Source organism: Umbelopsis ramanniana (assembly GCF_025399195.1).
Source record: "Umbelopsis ramanniana AG unplaced genomic scaffold K450scaffold_1, whole genome shotgun sequence".
Classification (NCBI taxonomy): domain Eukaryota; kingdom Fungi; phylum Mucoromycota; class Umbelopsidomycetes; order Umbelopsidales; family Umbelopsidaceae; genus Umbelopsis; species Umbelopsis ramanniana.
The window spans coordinates 755,149-770,034 of NW_026252087.1; the positions used below are offsets into that span (position 1 = coordinate 755,149).

General features: G+C 45.9%; 8 protein-coding genes across 8 annotated transcripts; 6 read left to right on the forward strand and 2 right to left on the reverse strand.

Moving 5' to 3' along the window:
* Nucleotides 1-4: 4 nt before the first annotated feature.
* Nucleotides 5-772, forward strand: K450DRAFT_217848 (uncharacterized protein). Its single transcript, XM_051585107.1, has one exon. The coding sequence runs from the start codon at nt 49-51 to the stop codon at nt 583-585; it is 537 nt and encodes a 178-aa protein (XP_051449756.1). The 5' UTR covers nt 5-48; the 3' UTR covers nt 586-772.
* On the forward strand, nt 773-1,903 carry K450DRAFT_217849 (uncharacterized protein). Its single transcript, XM_051585108.1, has 2 exons — nt 773-1,128; nt 1,237-1,903. Exons 1-2 carry the CDS (start codon nt 960-962, stop codon nt 1,554-1,556), a joined length of 489 nt encoding a protein of 162 aa, XP_051449757.1. The 5' UTR covers nt 773-959; the 3' UTR covers nt 1,557-1,903.
* A 1,129-nt stretch (nt 1,904-3,032) lies between these two features.
* On the reverse strand, nt 3,033-3,762 carry K450DRAFT_217852 (uncharacterized protein). Its single transcript, XM_051585109.1, has 2 exons — nt 3,369-3,762; nt 3,033-3,253 (listed from the first exon to the last, which is right to left on the reverse strand). The coding sequence occupies exons 1-2, from the start codon at nt 3,616-3,618 to the stop codon at nt 3,177-3,179; spliced, it is 327 nt and encodes a 108-aa protein (XP_051449758.1). The 5' UTR covers nt 3,619-3,762; the 3' UTR covers nt 3,033-3,176.
* Nucleotides 3,763-3,765: 3 nt separating this feature from the next.
* Nucleotides 3,766-5,570, forward strand: K450DRAFT_217858 (uncharacterized protein). The gene is made up of 5 exons (XM_051585110.1): nt 3,766-4,276; nt 4,437-4,577; nt 4,675-5,082; nt 5,157-5,260; nt 5,348-5,570. The coding sequence occupies exons 1-5, from the start codon at nt 3,912-3,914 to the stop codon at nt 5,458-5,460; spliced, it is 1,131 nt and encodes a 376-aa protein (XP_051449759.1). The 5' UTR covers nt 3,766-3,911; the 3' UTR covers nt 5,461-5,570.
* A 1,731-nt stretch (nt 5,571-7,301) lies between these two features.
* K450DRAFT_217870 (uncharacterized protein) lies at nt 7,302-8,576 on the forward strand. Its single transcript, XM_051585111.1, has 4 exons — nt 7,302-7,421; nt 7,543-7,585; nt 8,153-8,284; nt 8,342-8,576. The coding sequence occupies exons 1-4, from the start codon at nt 7,366-7,368 to the stop codon at nt 8,480-8,482; spliced, it is 372 nt and encodes a 123-aa protein (XP_051449760.1). The 5' UTR covers nt 7,302-7,365; the 3' UTR covers nt 8,483-8,576.
* Nucleotides 8,577-8,670: 94 nt separating this feature from the next.
* K450DRAFT_267412 (uncharacterized protein) lies at nt 8,671-9,468 on the forward strand (the record flags this gene model as incomplete). The annotated part of the gene is made up of 1 exon (XM_051592838.1): nt 8,671-9,468. One exon carries the CDS (start codon nt 8,671-8,673, stop codon nt 9,466-9,468), a length of 798 nt encoding a protein of 265 aa, XP_051449761.1.
* Nucleotides 9,469-12,533: 3,065 nt separating this feature from the next.
* K450DRAFT_217883 (uncharacterized protein) lies at nt 12,534-13,703 on the forward strand. The gene is made up of 3 exons (XM_051585112.1): nt 12,534-12,626; nt 12,695-12,765; nt 12,844-13,703. The coding sequence occupies exons 1-3, from the start codon at nt 12,569-12,571 to the stop codon at nt 13,474-13,476; spliced, it is 762 nt and encodes a 253-aa protein (XP_051449762.1). The 5' UTR covers nt 12,534-12,568; the 3' UTR covers nt 13,477-13,703.
* Nucleotides 13,704-13,742: 39 nt separating this feature from the next.
* Nucleotides 13,743-14,840, reverse strand: K450DRAFT_161235 (uncharacterized protein; the record flags this gene model as incomplete). Its single annotated transcript, XM_051584014.1, has 2 exons — nt 13,743-14,168; nt 14,319-14,840. Coding segments are annotated over 2 exons (948 nt in total), but the record flags the coding sequence as incomplete, so codon positions are not given.
* Between the last annotated feature and the right edge of the window lie 46 nt (nt 14,841-14,886).

Genomic DNA, 14,886 nt, shown 5'->3' on the forward strand with positions numbered 1-14,886 from the left:
TTGGGCTTAAGGTGACTTGCAAAATTTCTGAATGGGTCATTTTTTCCAATGCTGCCCACCAGCCATACTAAACCCACTATGGAGCAATGGACGGTCTACACCATTCTCCAAGAATCATTTTATCTCATTATCGAACAAGTGCCTCCTTATCATTTAGAGAATGAGATCGTGAGACAATGCTCTATGCTTGGCAAGGTTCTAGAGCATTCACAACTGCATGACCATGCCAATGCGTCCGATCTCTACAACGTGTTTTTGATCAAACTGGATACCATTGCCAGTGCGAGAAAGGTGAAACGAAAATTAGACGATACTGTATTTTATGGTGGCCAGATTCGAGTTTATTATGCTCCCGAGCGCGAAAGCGTTCAGGATACTCGTCGCAAATTGAACGAGCGACAAATGGCTGTCCATCACCACTTGAACCGTCGCCCCACCTCACGAGGTTCATCCCTTCAGAACCTATCTTCTGAAACAACTGAGAACCATGATAGGATGCCAACCTCCCTCATTGGCCCGCAAGTCTACCCTTCCAGCCAATATGCAGTGCCAATGGAAATGAAGAAACGTCGTCGTAGAATTTGAAAAATTTCGTAGTTGAGCTCCTTATTTTTTTTTTTCACCCCATTGACACTCAGAAGCATTTTTTTTTTTCTGGCCAGTATTGTTTTTATTTTTTTTTAACTTTCGCCCTTTCTTACATGCTCCCAATTGCCTTCTCATTCCACTGACATTGCCGACCACTACTCTGGTTTAAGGCACTAGACACATACTAGAAAGTGTTTGTACATAACCGCTCGATATCAACACCATTTCTTTCTATACATATACGCACTCGCGTTCTTTTTTCACATTATTATATCCGCCACTCGCATTAATCCATTTTTAAAAAACAAACACCTCCCATCATTGTATCAAGTAGTCCATTCCATACCAAGGCAAACAGCATATAAAAAATAATGTCAGCATCCACTTTAAGCAATAACGTGGAAGATCGCCAATGGAACGAACTTCGAAGTCACGGGAATCACCGTCCCATTCGTGATGATGGCCATCCCAAGACTCCCTCCCGGACGGCTTTCAAATCGACTACGCCTATCAAGACGTCTAATCATGAAAAGACATACTGTAAGTAGTAATGTATATTAAACCTCTGTTTTTTATATTCTCTCTTTTATTTATTTATTCGTCTCTTCTTTCAACTTACATCCATGACCACGCCGGTTACCACACTAGATATCAATGTGACAGATGATTTATGCCCAAGTACTACCCTACCACCCTACCGCCAAGCCTACAAAAGCACTTCTGATGCAGAAGATCCGTTTGCGGGTATGAATGCGGTTGTGGATTATCAACAGGAGATTGAGCGACTCAAAGTGGCACTGGCTCGATCAGATCCCAAGCTCAAACGACCACCGCCTACCGAAAACGAAGCACCCTCGCCGGCCAGCGAACCATTTGTCTCTGCCGCCGAACAAGAGCGGTTCATTGCTTTTATGCGAATGTGGACAGGTGGTTCTCAGCGCTGGAACAATTGCTCCAGATGCTTTTAAAATCCGTAGAACCACCCACCTACCCCCCTACTATATACAAATGCTAGCATTTCAATACCATCATCGACAAAACTACTATCATTTCCACCGATTTGTACTCCTTTCCTTCTCTTAAAACTAATATCCATCCACATTACATCTATACATAGTTTTTTGTTTGTTCCTTATTTCATTTGTCCAGTGCTGGCCGTGCATCGGATTTTCTGAGAAAAAGTCAGCCCGGAGGTCCGGATTTCGGAGTGACGGCATAGGCAGCCCTGAAGCATTTTTTAAGTGTTGTGGAGGCAGCTACTCTTTAGCGTATAACGATTTTCTCAGAGTTACACCAGAGGCTGTCTAGATTAAACTATTGGACAGGCTGATGTTTCAGAAATGATGGCATCGGTTTATCAATAACCAGGTCGGGCTTGGTATGACTGAGTTTATGGCAGCGGCTATACCGTTTATCATGTTACCTTTAGATCGCTCATAGGTAAAACAGAGACCATAGAACTTTCGCTACGAAGATCTTTATTTGTAGTTGAGCGACCTTTTTTTTTTTTTTTGGTCACCTTGTTCTTTATTGCCAGGTGGTTTTTAAAGCCAGTTTCAGCCAAAGAGGGGGGGGGGTGGTCGCTCATTCCGTATACGCCAAGCCGAAGGTAGCAGCAGCCAGCCATCGTCTCTACCTTGCATGATGAATGTTGGTTTACCCCACCCAACGGATTGGGGCTGATTCAAGGGGAACCAACCAAATAATAGCTTCGAATGAAACTACCACCTGGCAATTCATAACTGACCCTACCCCATCTCGATCACCTCCTCTTTCCACCCAATGACACTCTATGAAGGACTATACTTTAGCCGATTGACATTACAATCCACGATGATGACCACCCATCGTTGAGCTGTAAATTTCCAAATTGAGCATTACAAACACTGCGTTGAAATCAGGCAATGCGCCGATGATCCCTGGGGGTGGAGTGTATGTAGGGTACCTTCATGTTGGCTATCATGACGCTTGGGCTCGCGCACATGAAAAGCATTAAAGCCGGTGCTGCAGTGTTTAACCTGTCGTTTACTGGAGCGCAGGGTTGCGCTACAACGACTGATACATGCCGATCCCAATTTCTACATCCGACCGTCACCCATATGAAACCAACTGGGTTATGTGAGTGGTGATCAGAAAAAGGCGGTGTCATCCTTGTCGCAGACCGCGCGTTTAGATGTTGAAAAGTCCATTTACACAGTTTCAAGGAAAAAGTGGGCTCATATAGACAGGCCATCGGAGGGGGGGGGGAGGGCCGAAAAAGTCATTTTGAAACACAGTTGCATGGTCAGTCTTGCGGTGCGGTCAGACCCGAAGTAAGGCGTCAATTGCAATGCACAGGGCATTTTCTGATGGATGAGAGGGTCAGGCACTGCTTGCCTCAGGGCCAATGGTGTTCCTGGCCATGTTGTCTAGCTTCAGCAACCCACCGTCCCCCCCAGCAAGACTCAACTCTGGCCATATTGGGAAGGTGGCATAAGTGCTTGCATAGCTTGTGTAACGATATTACCCTTCTCGGCCGCTGCCTTTGATACTTAAATTCTGAACAAATCATTAGAGCTAACAGACAAGCATATTTCTCCAAAAGGGAATCAAGCTGTATGGAAATAAAAAACCGAAGTGTGGGTAAAAGTTGATTGTTCTTCAGGCCGAGGGGTGGAAGAAGTCCCTTTTGCGAGGAAAAGAGAAATCGGCAAGGTGGAGGTTAGAAGAGAAAATTTCTTGCATCCGGTTCCATTCCCTTGGTTTTGACCCATGAGCAGGCGTACTGGACGGATACTCACCAACTAATGCCCTTTTCCATCCTTTTTTTCCTCGCTTTGCCTTTCTTTTGCATGCCTTCGCGCAACTCCTCTCAATGAAAGTGCCATGTCCTCCCCACCAAGACGTGTTTCTTGGACGGATGAAGGAACGGAGATGTAGAAGAAGGGTGGCAAGACATAAGGAAAAATAGAAAACCAGCTGTACATAACCAACCCTCTCTTCTCTAGATACCTCCCGACCTAAATAATAAAAAAAATGAGAGAATACCATTCGCCTGGGTCAAATCAATTAATCTAGAATACTCCAAGTTTCTGTCTCTCTCTTCTCTCCTCTCTCTTTTCTCTTCTCCTCTCCTCTCCCTCTACATTGATTTTTTCGAGTCTTCTTTATGGCTTACTTTCCTCACCATTAAGCCCCCTTAGTAGCGAACGATCATTCCCATCTCTTCGCTTTAGCTACCTGTTCCATTTGGAAACAAGCCAGTTCTTTTTTTTGATTTCTTTTTTATCTTGTGCTATTACAACTTTCAACTGCCCGGTCTCTCGCTCGCGGAGCGGTTCAACATGCTACCTCATGACCAATGTGAAGATCGCATTCCGGGCATTGCACCCAAACCAGAGGGCCAAGACGACGACGATGGTCCAGGCTTAGTAGGGTCTCACTATGATACTACGAACCATCATGGATTTTTCGATCACCCCGATGCTATGACTTATTTTACACAACCTACACACACTCAAACATCCACTATTCGACCTGGCCCAGTGCCATCGTCGCAGGCGACGCGGTCTCAGGAGGATGTCTTTGGTGAATTAATGTCGTTGGCTTATTTGGATCCTCATCATCAGCCTCGTGATGGAGGTGATCCATTACGGTACCCTTGGGTGGTGCCACCCTATGATAGACCACCAACGGCTGAGTACGGAAAGTAAGTAGAAATGGAAAGATGGCTACATTTAGCCATTATGGCGACCTCCTCTGCCCCCTTACTTGACACCGCCCTGGAAAATTCGCTATTATGACACCCACAGACTACTGAAACACTAGGAACAAACAATTTAGGCTAATGGTCTCGTTCTTCTTTGCAGCATATATCTAATGGAAGTGGTGCAACAACCACAAAGAGCTCGCATGTGCGGCTTTGGGGATAAAGACAGACGTCCAATTACTCCTCCTCCCATAATCAAGTTGACCGTGACTACCAATGAAGGGTATCCTATACAAGTCAGGTAAATCTTTCTTTCTCTTCTTTTTTTTTTTTTTTTTCGGAGAACCGGCGTCCGTCGGCCTTCATCGGACATGACAAAGACTAAATGCACTTTATAGCGACCTGGACGTCTCATTCTATGTAGTGCTATGTGATGTATGGACAGCCGATGCTTCGTCCAAGGTGAACCTGGTGATTCATCCATCCGAGGCACCCATGCTCACGCCTGGTAACAGCAGTGCAGCCGCAGCAGCCATGTCATCAGCAGCTGCAGCTTCTTCGTCTCACTCGCCACCAACGATAGCCGTGGCTGGAACCAAGCTAAATCCCGACTCTAACCCTTCTGGAACCAACATTGACACCCCATCACCGGCTGCTACCAGAAACCTGATCGGCTCATTGGTTTCATCCGCTGCCAAGCTATATGACACCGAAGATCAATTGGGTATCTATTTTGTGTTTCAGGACTTGAGTATCCGCACGGAAGGCACGTTTAGATTAGGATTTTCCCTAGTGGACGTTGGATCGTAACGTATCGGGAAAATACAATGACCGCACGCCCAGTTTCTCAATAGATCACTAACCCAATCTCAATGCACAGGCCATACTTGCAAGGAATTAATGAATCGCCATCCAGGGTCCTTGCCCAGACATTTAGCGATCCCTTCACAGTGTTCTCCGCCAAAAAGTTCCCAGGCATGATAGGTAGGAACACAGCTGTCAAAAAAAAAAAAAAAATGATATTCCAGCATCCCTTGCTGTCATGTGAATCTAATGCTTTGTTACCCTTAGAATCAACTCCACTGTCTAGGGCATTCGCACGTCAGGGCGTTAAGATTCCAATTCGGAAAGACGCGGCAAAGGGAAAAAAAGGCGAGCCTGCCGAAGAAGATGACGATGAATAAATCAGTTCTTCAATGACAGCGTTGACAGCATCGCCCATCTATACCTCAACATCTTACAGCCCCCGGTATACCAATTACAACCTATTTGAAAGCCAGTCTTTACATTGGGAAAGACTTTTTCATCACATTGCGCAACCCTCGCAAACCAACCAAAAAAGCACTTGTTTTAGATACAACACCTTAATTAGATGCTCTATTATGAGAGCCCACCACAGCACAATTAGTGTTCAAAGGCGAATGCTAGTTTGGTGCCCAAAAAAAAGAGAGAAAAAAAGAACCACAGACCGACCAAGCTGCTCAGTTTTTTACCCAAGGACACATCAATCAAAAAACTCAATAAAATGGCCAAGGACCCCGTACCATGGCCCCAAAGATTCAGCAACACCTCTTTGTTTGCATTTCCTTTCATCTTGTACTTCTAAAAATGCATTTCAAGCCAAAAAATAAAATTAATCAACATTAGTCCTATTGAAAGCCACTGTCCACTAGCCCAAAATTTCCATCCTGTCCAGCTTTTCTTCGCTGTCACTGCCATTGATCGCCCCCCCACCATGTCAACCACAGCACCGAAAGACAAGTCTGGAAAATTTTGGAAGAAGCTGGGGCTAGGAAAGCAAAAGTCTTCCGGTGACAGTACTCCTTCCCGACCTGGTAAGCTCTATTCCTCTACGACTTTCTGAATGCCAATAAAAACAAACAATAATCCATTTGGCCATGGCCAGCTTCGATCTTGTCCCGGGCATCATCCACGGACAAACTGGCGGAAGTCGCCAGCAGCTTACGCATAGAGCCTTCTGAAAGTACCAGGAGAAACAAACGTCTCAGGTACCGATGGATTTTCAATGGATCACACACACCGAATATTCACACCTTATTTAAAAACCCACGTTCCTTTTTTGTTTGTTTGTGCTTTCGACTATAGCCTTATGTCAAGTTATAATCATCGAAGAACCATTTCAGAGACTACTGGAAACATCACAAGGTCACATAGTACTATGAACATTTCCGTACCTGAGGTCACTGGGTCACCACCGTCTCGGACTTTGAGCGTCACGGATACGCCTGTGCAAGCGACATCCGCTGAGCCAGAATCTGTACATACCATTTCCAATGTCACCCCTATGGAGAGTGCCATGACACAAAATAACCAGACTGCACAGATCAATTCGTTGTCTAGCCCCAAGGTGTTGAATACATCCAATAGCAGCGTAACTACCTCCGAAAACAAGATCACCCTTTCACAATCGACCGATGCAGTCGATAACCGGTTGATTCCTGATTCAGGCGATGTTCATACTATCGTCCCACCCTCCACAGCAGACACTGTACCTGCCACATCGTCCCGCTCCAATCTGCCCAAACTGAATTCCTTAAGAACTTCCTCATCATCCATCCCCCGAACATCCAGTGGCTCGTCTTTGCGACAGCAAGCCAGCCGTCTGCGTCAGCCTAGCGTTTCCGTCCGATCCGTTAGCTCCCATGATACCCTAAAAGAGTCGCCTCCGCGCATAGCAAAGGCGGATTCGCTGACTATTGCTGTCATGCCCGCCACATCCAACCTTAATGAGCTAGAACAACCCTCCAAGCCAGCAGACATGCCGACTACCCAGGAAATTTATTACTCTCTTGATGACATTCAACCTGCTGTAAGCAGCAACCGAGAACAAGAATTAATATCAGAACTTGAGCGCGAAAGAGCGGTCATAAAAGTGCTGCAGGGCCAGAAACTAGCCATTGGAAAGGATTTGGACTATTTAAGTCAGATGGTAGATGACCTTACCGACGAAAACGAGAGGCTGAATGCACATTTAGAATCACAAAAGGTACGTTGTACCGCGTTCATGCCCGTCCATTGTGCAATACACCATACTGAACCCCCCTTGATAGGAACAAAACGACCACAGTATGCAGGATATGGACATGTTGCTTGAGAAGGTCAAATCAGCCAATGCCAGCGCAAGGTAAGCAGTCGTCAAATGGCCAGGGGGGGGGGTTTATCTAAGAATAAAATAGTTCACTCGTGTATTCATGTGCCGTTTCTTCACGCCAACATAATTGTTAAACGACCAATTTGCACTACAGGGATGCTGAACGTGAGAAGGAAACAATGAGGAGAGAGTTGGAGGTGAATATCTTTTTCCACTGATGGCGAAAAACGTGTCTGTGCGCATAACGTCTAAACTCTGTCTTTTTTCACAGGTACAAAATCTGGACATAGAATCAAAGCATTTACAGTATGAAGATCAAATAGGCAAGAAAGATAGAGAGATCAATCGACTGACGGTGAGTTAGCGCTCTTGATAAAGACGGGCTTCCATGCATTACACTGACACTCCACGTTGCAGGGACAGCTTGATCAAAGCAAAGAGCAGATAAAAGTTCTAAAGTCAACCTTGGAACAGCTACTTCGAGTGAACGTTGTAAATAAAATAGAAGAGCGACCAGAACCCGTTGTTACTACCCCCGAACGGATAACTCCCGCGACAAGGTAAGGTTCAACACTGGGGCACCTCCATCCTACGCATGCATCACCAGCAGCTCACTCACACATCTGCCTGTTAGCCCTGAGATTCAATCCATGAAAATTTCCACCTTGCCAAACTTGTCGCAAAGGCACTCGATCAATTCTATAGAAAGCGAAGACCGGTACTCGTCTCCTCGTTTCACCACCACATTTGAAAACCACGACGAGCAATATCAAACTGTCTCATCACCTAACAAGCGAACCTCTATGGCGTCCAAACGAGATAGCATCTATACATACGGCGACGACGGCGACGACCTTGACGATCAAATGCGTATGTTGGTCAAGCAGAAAGAGCGAGTAAGTTGAACTGCTGTGTTTGTAGTGCAGTAATCATAGACTAATGGGTTCCCATAGCTTCAATCCGATTACAGCAAAATACCCATCATAGGAGGCGGCCCACAGTCTCGAAAGCGTAAAGAGGATTTGGAGGAGCAATTAGACTCTATTGATTCTCAACTTAGCAAAATCAAGCTAAAGATTCGAAATAGAGTGTAATAATATAACAGATTAAAAAAAAAAAAAAAAAGGAAAAAGCTCGCGATGTAGCAGCAGCATTGAAAGCAGTAGATTCTAGGGTATATCTGAACAGCATGCCGATGAAAAAATCTAGCCAGACCAAACGGAGCGGAGGGGATACAAATTTCTAGAAGGTTGGCCAGCCGACGTTGACTTTATTTCTACCAATGGACACATGGCGCCTTCATTGTCAAAACGCTTTTGATGGCGATCAACATGCCAGTGCGCTGGTGGCTCTAGTAGAAACAGGATGCATGCACAAAGGTGACCATGTCGAGATCATCGCTCAGGATCCAGCCATAGCGGCCAGCCTTGCACAGCTCGGATTCACAGTCTCACAGGACCATACCTATACCCTACCAAGCGCACAGCAGAAAGAATATGTGCAAGTCAAGCGAGAGGAACGTCAATCGTGGCATCAACGGCAGCAGCAGGTACTGGACAGTGACATTGACCAGGTGGTTGAGCAGTCCAAGCCATTAGCACTCAGCGACCAAGACCGACGGAAGATGGTGGGGCTTTTCGCCAAAAAGCACGGTGACACTCTACAAGGATTCATTCGCGGACTGGCTGCTTTCCTTCATTATCAACGAAAACACTCACGCCTTGCTATTTGGGACATGCCGCGAGTGCGATTGGTCACCATAGAACAACCCCAGCTCCTCCTTGAGATACTAGGCTTCCACGTTGTCGCCCAGTCAACTGAGCCGCAACGAACAACGGTGGTGATCGACGAGCCCGAGAAAACAATTCAATTCCAGATGAACCCCTCTATTACCGATAGAGAGCTTCGTCGACTTGCTTGGGCTTTGAAGCCATCGCATCTGGAGTCAGCAGCCGTGGATGAGTTTGGCCTCGGAGACCAACATCGTGACGAAGGCACCGTTGCGCAAACCGATACATGCTTCGGTTGGTTGATGAGTATCATCACTTCTATTTTCGATGCCTTGCCTCTCCATTCGTAAACCGTCCTGACGTACTACATAGAATGCACCGCAGCTTACGTAGACACTATTTTATATAACACAAAGATACCTTGTTGTTACTTGGCATGCGTGATACACTCTCTGCCTCACATCTTCTCCATTCCCGTCCGTCCTAATCTCATACCTTCAAAAAGAGTACAGGGTTTATTTGTAAAAAAAAAAAAAATCACACACACGTTGCAAGTTGGAATTCCTTCTTTCTGATTTACAATTCAATATCCGTAATGCCATCCTTGTTGACAAGCTTAACAGTGAATTTGGGCAGATTGACGATAAATCGAGTTCTGAGTTCTTCCAGACACTTGCGGAGCAACTCCTTTGCTTCCTCAACGTCCATGTCGGGATAATGGTATCTATCCATCAGCGATGTGCAGAAATAAGCTCCGTATCCTTGAGCACCATATGATAACGAGGTCATAGCACCAAGGTAGTCGAGCCAGAACAATTCTGGCTTACCAGTCTTTGTGTCGAATCCTCCAATCAGCATATTGACTGAATACGGCCGCTGTGAAGTGAAATGGTAAAGGGGGGAAATTTCAGTTAGTTTGGCTGCAGAGGATGTTTCATAGAAAGAACATTGGGGGGTTCATGCTTGTGCTTGCCTCGCCTTCGCATCGGCCACCTCATGATCAGCCCCTGTACTGTACCTTGCTTCGTAAAGAATCAGCGAGCTCTCGTCTGGTATAATTTGCAGCAGCTTTGGGACGCAATTCTATACCGTTTCGAATTCCGTAAAGCCGAATGTTGCGTTGAATGAATTCAGCAAAGTTGACGGTATCGCCCGGTTCACCAGTATAGAACAAGACGGTATGTGGAGTAAGGGCACGCGATTTGTCCTCGGTCGCCTTCATAACAACGATACTACGTGCTGCAACCGTATCTCCTGCCATCAAGGCAAAATCCTTTCCAGTAATGCCGAACAAGCACTCCATTATGGGTTGATATAGGGTGTAGAAAAATAAGAAGGGTAGCTTTGCGTTTTCACCGCGATGATGTCCTTCACCAGCTTAACGCGCGGCCGGGTGACGTTGCGCTGTCACTCGATAATTTAATTTTTTCACATAAAGCCGACCGACGCGAATTGGAACAACGCCTCGCGCTGGAAATCGTAACGGCCACACGTCCTTGCGTTTTTTTCAGACCTCGAATATGACAGACTCTTCAGGAGAGAAAACAGTAACTGCAGTCGAGTACCTCGAAAACCAGCTGGCGCTCGAAAAGGAGGCTGCTGATATTCTTCCCGGGAAGTTTGAGAATTGCACTTTCAAATTAGGCCACATACGCCAAGCTGTCTATGCTTGCAAGACCTGCACCAACCTGGACCCACACCACCCTGCTGGAATGTGCTATGGATGCTCCATTGCATGCCATGCTGATCACGAAGTACTGGAATTGTTTCCCAAGCGCAATTTCCGCTGCGATTGTGGCCTGAAGAGCAAGTTTGGCGGAGCAGCCTGTGAACTGGATATGGAATCCAAAGCCGGTTCTCGGAACGATGATAACACTTACAATCATAATTTCATCGGACAGTATTGTCGGTAGGTACCATCTCTACGAGGCTTGAAATTTTTGACCGAAAAACTGACCCCGCTTCGCTACGTTGCATAGGTGCGAAGTGCAGTATGATCCAGAAAAGGAAGAGGGAACCATGTATCAGGTAAAGATGACTGCAAATGTGAACTGACATTGAGTCGCATAAAAGTGGAGCATGATGTTACCCACTCGCGCTTCCGTATCGTAGTGGTAGGATGGATATTAACTCCTTTCGTTCTCATAGTGCGTGACATGCGAAGATTGGTTTCATGAAGCGTGCATAGGCAAGGTGAGCACCATCCGACATCATAGATGAAGTATATACAACATTGACTAATAAGTGCCATCATAACAGGTGCCACCTACAGATGATTGGGACGATTATATCTGTCGGGATTGCACTGCAAAGTATCCATTCGTAGTGAACACCGTAGACAAACGATTTATTTTGGGTATCATAGAAAATGGCGACAAAGTAACTCGGCTCATCGACCATAAAAAGGGTACACATGTACTTGACGATATAGTCACTAGAGTGGCATCTAGCCATGGAAACCCATTGAAGCGTAGCCTTGACGAAGGCGATGTACTCGAAGCAAGCATATCCAAGAAAACAAAATTAGATGCTGAACTTCCAACAACAACGGATGTGGAAAGCCAGGCACATGATCCAAAAGCATTTCATGGTATGAATTTATTCATGATAATGGGTTTCGGTGGCGATACTCCAACTAACTGGGTTCATCGGGATTAGCGGATAAGCTGAAATACAAAACAGACGTATTTTTACGAGAAACTTGGCGTGATGGCTTATGTAGATGTGACAAGGTAATATAGTCCGCCTTACAACGAATGCCCTCACACACTTGATATCAATGTCTAAAACAATTCCTTCCAACAGTGCAGGCACTCATATCTCGATAACCATATCTCGTATCTTCTGACAGCAGAAAACACGTACGAACCAGAAGAAGATGAGGATGCAGGGAATTCAATTTTCGAAGAAGGCATGAAGCAATTAATGCGGATGGATCGAGTCAAGGCTATAGAGAGTACCATTGCTTACAACACCATGGCATCGCAAATCAAAGAGTTTTTGACCAATTTCAAGGACACCAACAAGACGGTTACCAAACAGGACATTGAGGGCTTCTTTGCTCAAAAGCTTGAAGAACGCCGTGGTCATAAAGGGTAGAATAAGAGCTATACGTTGGGCTACTTGATAGCAACCGTTATGTGTATTGCTGCTTCCATCAACAGTTTGGCATAAGCTGAACGCGGACATTTTACGCAAAAGCGATATGGAAGCCTGCTATAGCCTCGTAGAGCAATAAAATCGATAGTCTGTACACTGAACCACCATATTCAGAAACGGTTTAAAAATGCATGGTGCGCTGTCTAGCTTAGAGAAACGGATATTTTTCTACTGAAGTGACGGCGGCGGTACGTGATGTCAAGCCGCCGCGCGCGCCAAAAAAAAAAAAAGAAAAGACGCCAGCAACCCTATAATACCGTCATTGAAGCATTCCTTTTCATTCCCCATACCATGTCGCACACAAGGATATTCAGAGTGGCTATCGACGGACCAGCTGCCTCGGGAAAAAGTATAATTCATAAAAGAAACCACTGAAACCTTCGTTGACGGCTGATTTGCCTTACCATGACCCCACAGGCACTACTGCTAAATTGTTAGCAGAGAAGCTAGGATTCGGGTACATTGATTCCGGAGCCATGTACAGAGCGGTAAGCACCAGGACAACTCAATTTTTAGGTTTACACCTCGTTCAACTGCTCACCCATACCCCACAAAAACGTCCATAGATAACGTTCAAATGTTTGCGCATGGGTATATCTCCAGCCGATCCTAAGAACGCTACGGAAATCGGCAAGCTTGCTGCAGCAACCACTATCACATTCCCCAACATGACATCTGTCATTCTCGATAAGAAAGAAGATATCTCTTCAGAAATTCGGTCCTCCACCATTACATCCAACATAGGTGGCGTTGCCGCTAACAAGAAGGTGCGAGAGGCACTTGCTGAAATGCAACGAGGATTGGCTCGTGGCGATTACCCAGAAACCTTTGAAGGTAGAAAAGGCGTCACGCACCATGGTAAATCCATCATGGGAATGGTCATGGATGGACGTGATATCGGTACCGTCATCCTACCCGATGCCGAGCTCAAAGTCTTCCTCATCGCCGACAGTCAAATACGAGCGCAACGTCGGTACGATGAAATGGTCAAGAGAAATAAACTGGAGTCAGGCGAGACGGTGGAGAAGATCAAGGCCGAATTAGAGCAACGAGATCACGAAGATCGCACTCGAGAAGTCAGTCCATTGAAACAGGCAAGCGACGCCGTCGAACTCGATACAAGCTACCTTACCATCCAACAACAAGTCGATGCCATTGAGAAATTAATCCTGGATAGAATGGATCACTTTCAGGAATAGACCAAAAATTGCTCGTTTATATTAAACAGAAACATGCCAAACAAAAAGAAAATAAAAAAAAAAAAGGCCCAACAGAAAATGGGGGAAATTAAATGTACAAGAAATCTATCACATCGGATATTGTTTCAATGGCCATGCTCAATATTTAGTATAGCAGGTATAAACATACCAATCAAAACACAAGCAACTTCTGAACGCGTCATCTTGTCACTATGGCCGCCGTTGACACGGAAGTTGGTATTCTTTTTAGCAGCATGGTTCTTGACTTCTTCCATGACATGCATGGCAACATACAAGAACGTGCCTCCAGAAAAGATCAATAACATTCCAGTCCACCACGCCATGTTTTGGTCATCGGGACTGCCCGAGAACAAGAGAGCCGCATAGGTTAGAATGGCCCCAACCGGAGCCGCCATGGAAAACACAAACAAATGACGACGGATTCTTGCTCGCATGAACCCCTCGTTCATGAGGACAGTGGTTAAGGCAAAAGCCGAAGGAGCCTTGTGGATCATGATGGCGAAAAAAATCACAAACGACAAATGTGGATGCCTTGCTGACGCTCCCAAGGCAATACCATCAGCAGCAGCATGCACTACCAAGCCGACGGTCGGAGTCATTTGGGAAGGCCCTTTCGGAGCAGCGTGGCGGAACCTTGAAGTTGGAGATAGGTCGCGACGAGGAAGGGTTTGCTTGTTGGCCGGCGTCGTTTCATTCTCATCATCCCGTTGCTGCTCTTCCTCTAAATCCTCTTCATCCTCCTCCTCCACCGCTTCAAGCATGAGGTTCAATTCCGTAAATTCAATGGGTGTGGGATGGCCGTTGGAACTGCTGCCATGAACATGAAGGGAGCTGATTTGATCAATAAGAAACATGATAGCAAACCCTAACACTAGTGCCAGACCAATGTATTGATGTGCTGAAGTTTCATGGTTGATGGGTACGTCGGACGCTTGAGCATGGTCAATAGCCCCTTTCGGCTTGACATCATCCATATCATCATTGATGTCAACCTTGGAGCCATATTGTTTGATGGTGTCGTCGCTTGGCGGTACTCGGCGGTCCAACGTGACATGGTCCCAATTGGCTGGAGCCATGTGGACATCCTGCCAAGCAGCAGGAATGTGCCTCCCTTGAATGGAAGAGGGAGGCAAAGCTGAAGAAGTTGAACCAAGCTCTTGTGCCGAGTACAACGTTTCTACACCTTCTGGTATAATGATCAGCAGCGCGGTGCCCATCAGAAGACCGACGCTCAAAGCCGACAAGTATCGTAATCGCGCTTCAGAGAGCTTGAATGCCAGAGGTACGCTACCGGCTAGGAATGAGCCGATCAGCATGGATATCGATAGCAACAGTAGCCATATAGCAGGATTCAACATGGTCCGTCTTGCTTGTTAAAATAGGCTATAG

Bases quoted from the DNA above. Each gene is read 5' to 3' on its own strand.
- K450DRAFT_217852 (XM_051585109.1), bottom strand. From the start codon at position 3,618: ATGGTATTCTCTCATTTTTTTTATTATTTAGGTCGGGAGGTATCTAGA. The intron at 3,254-3,368 runs GTGAGTATCCGT...TCCTCGCAAAAG, and splicing joins ATGGAAAAGGGCATTAGTTG to GGACTTCTTCCACCCCTCGG.
- K450DRAFT_217858 (XM_051585110.1), top strand. From the start codon at position 3,912: ATGCTACCTCATGACCAATGTGAAGATCGCATTCCGGGCATTGCACCC. The intron at 5,083-5,156 runs GTAACGTATCGG...CTCAATGCACAG, and splicing joins TCCCTAGTGGACGTTGGATC to GCCATACTTGCAAGGAATTA. The intron at 5,261-5,347 runs GTAGGAACACAG...TGTTACCCTTAG, and splicing joins AAAGTTCCCAGGCATGATAG to AATCAACTCCACTGTCTAGG.
- K450DRAFT_217883 (XM_051585112.1), top strand. From the start codon at position 12,569: ATGTCGCACACAAGGATATTCAGAGTGGCTATCGACGGACCAGCTGCC. The intron at 12,627-12,694 runs GTATAATTCATA...ATGACCCCACAG, and splicing joins ACCAGCTGCCTCGGGAAAAA to GCACTACTGCTAAATTGTTA. The intron at 12,766-12,843 runs GTAAGCACCAGG...AAACGTCCATAG, and splicing joins CCGGAGCCATGTACAGAGCG to ATAACGTTCAAATGTTTGCG.
- K450DRAFT_217849 (XM_051585108.1), top strand. From the start codon at position 960: ATGTCAGCATCCACTTTAAGCAATAACGTGGAAGATCGCCAATGGAAC. The intron at 1,129-1,236 runs GTAAGTAGTAAT...TTACCACACTAG, and splicing joins TAATCATGAAAAGACATACT to ATATCAATGTGACAGATGAT.
- K450DRAFT_217848 (XM_051585107.1), top strand. From the start codon at position 49: ATGCTGCCCACCAGCCATACTAAACCCACTATGGAGCAATGGACGGTC.
- K450DRAFT_217870 (XM_051585111.1), top strand. From the start codon at position 7,366: ATGCAGGATATGGACATGTTGCTTGAGAAGGTCAAATCAGCCAATGCC. The intron at 7,422-7,542 runs GTAAGCAGTCGT...TTTGCACTACAG, and splicing joins TCAGCCAATGCCAGCGCAAG to GGATGCTGAACGTGAGAAGG. The intron at 7,586-8,152 runs GTGAATATCTTT...AACCACGACGAG, and splicing joins CAATGAGGAGAGAGTTGGAG to CAATATCAAACTGTCTCATC.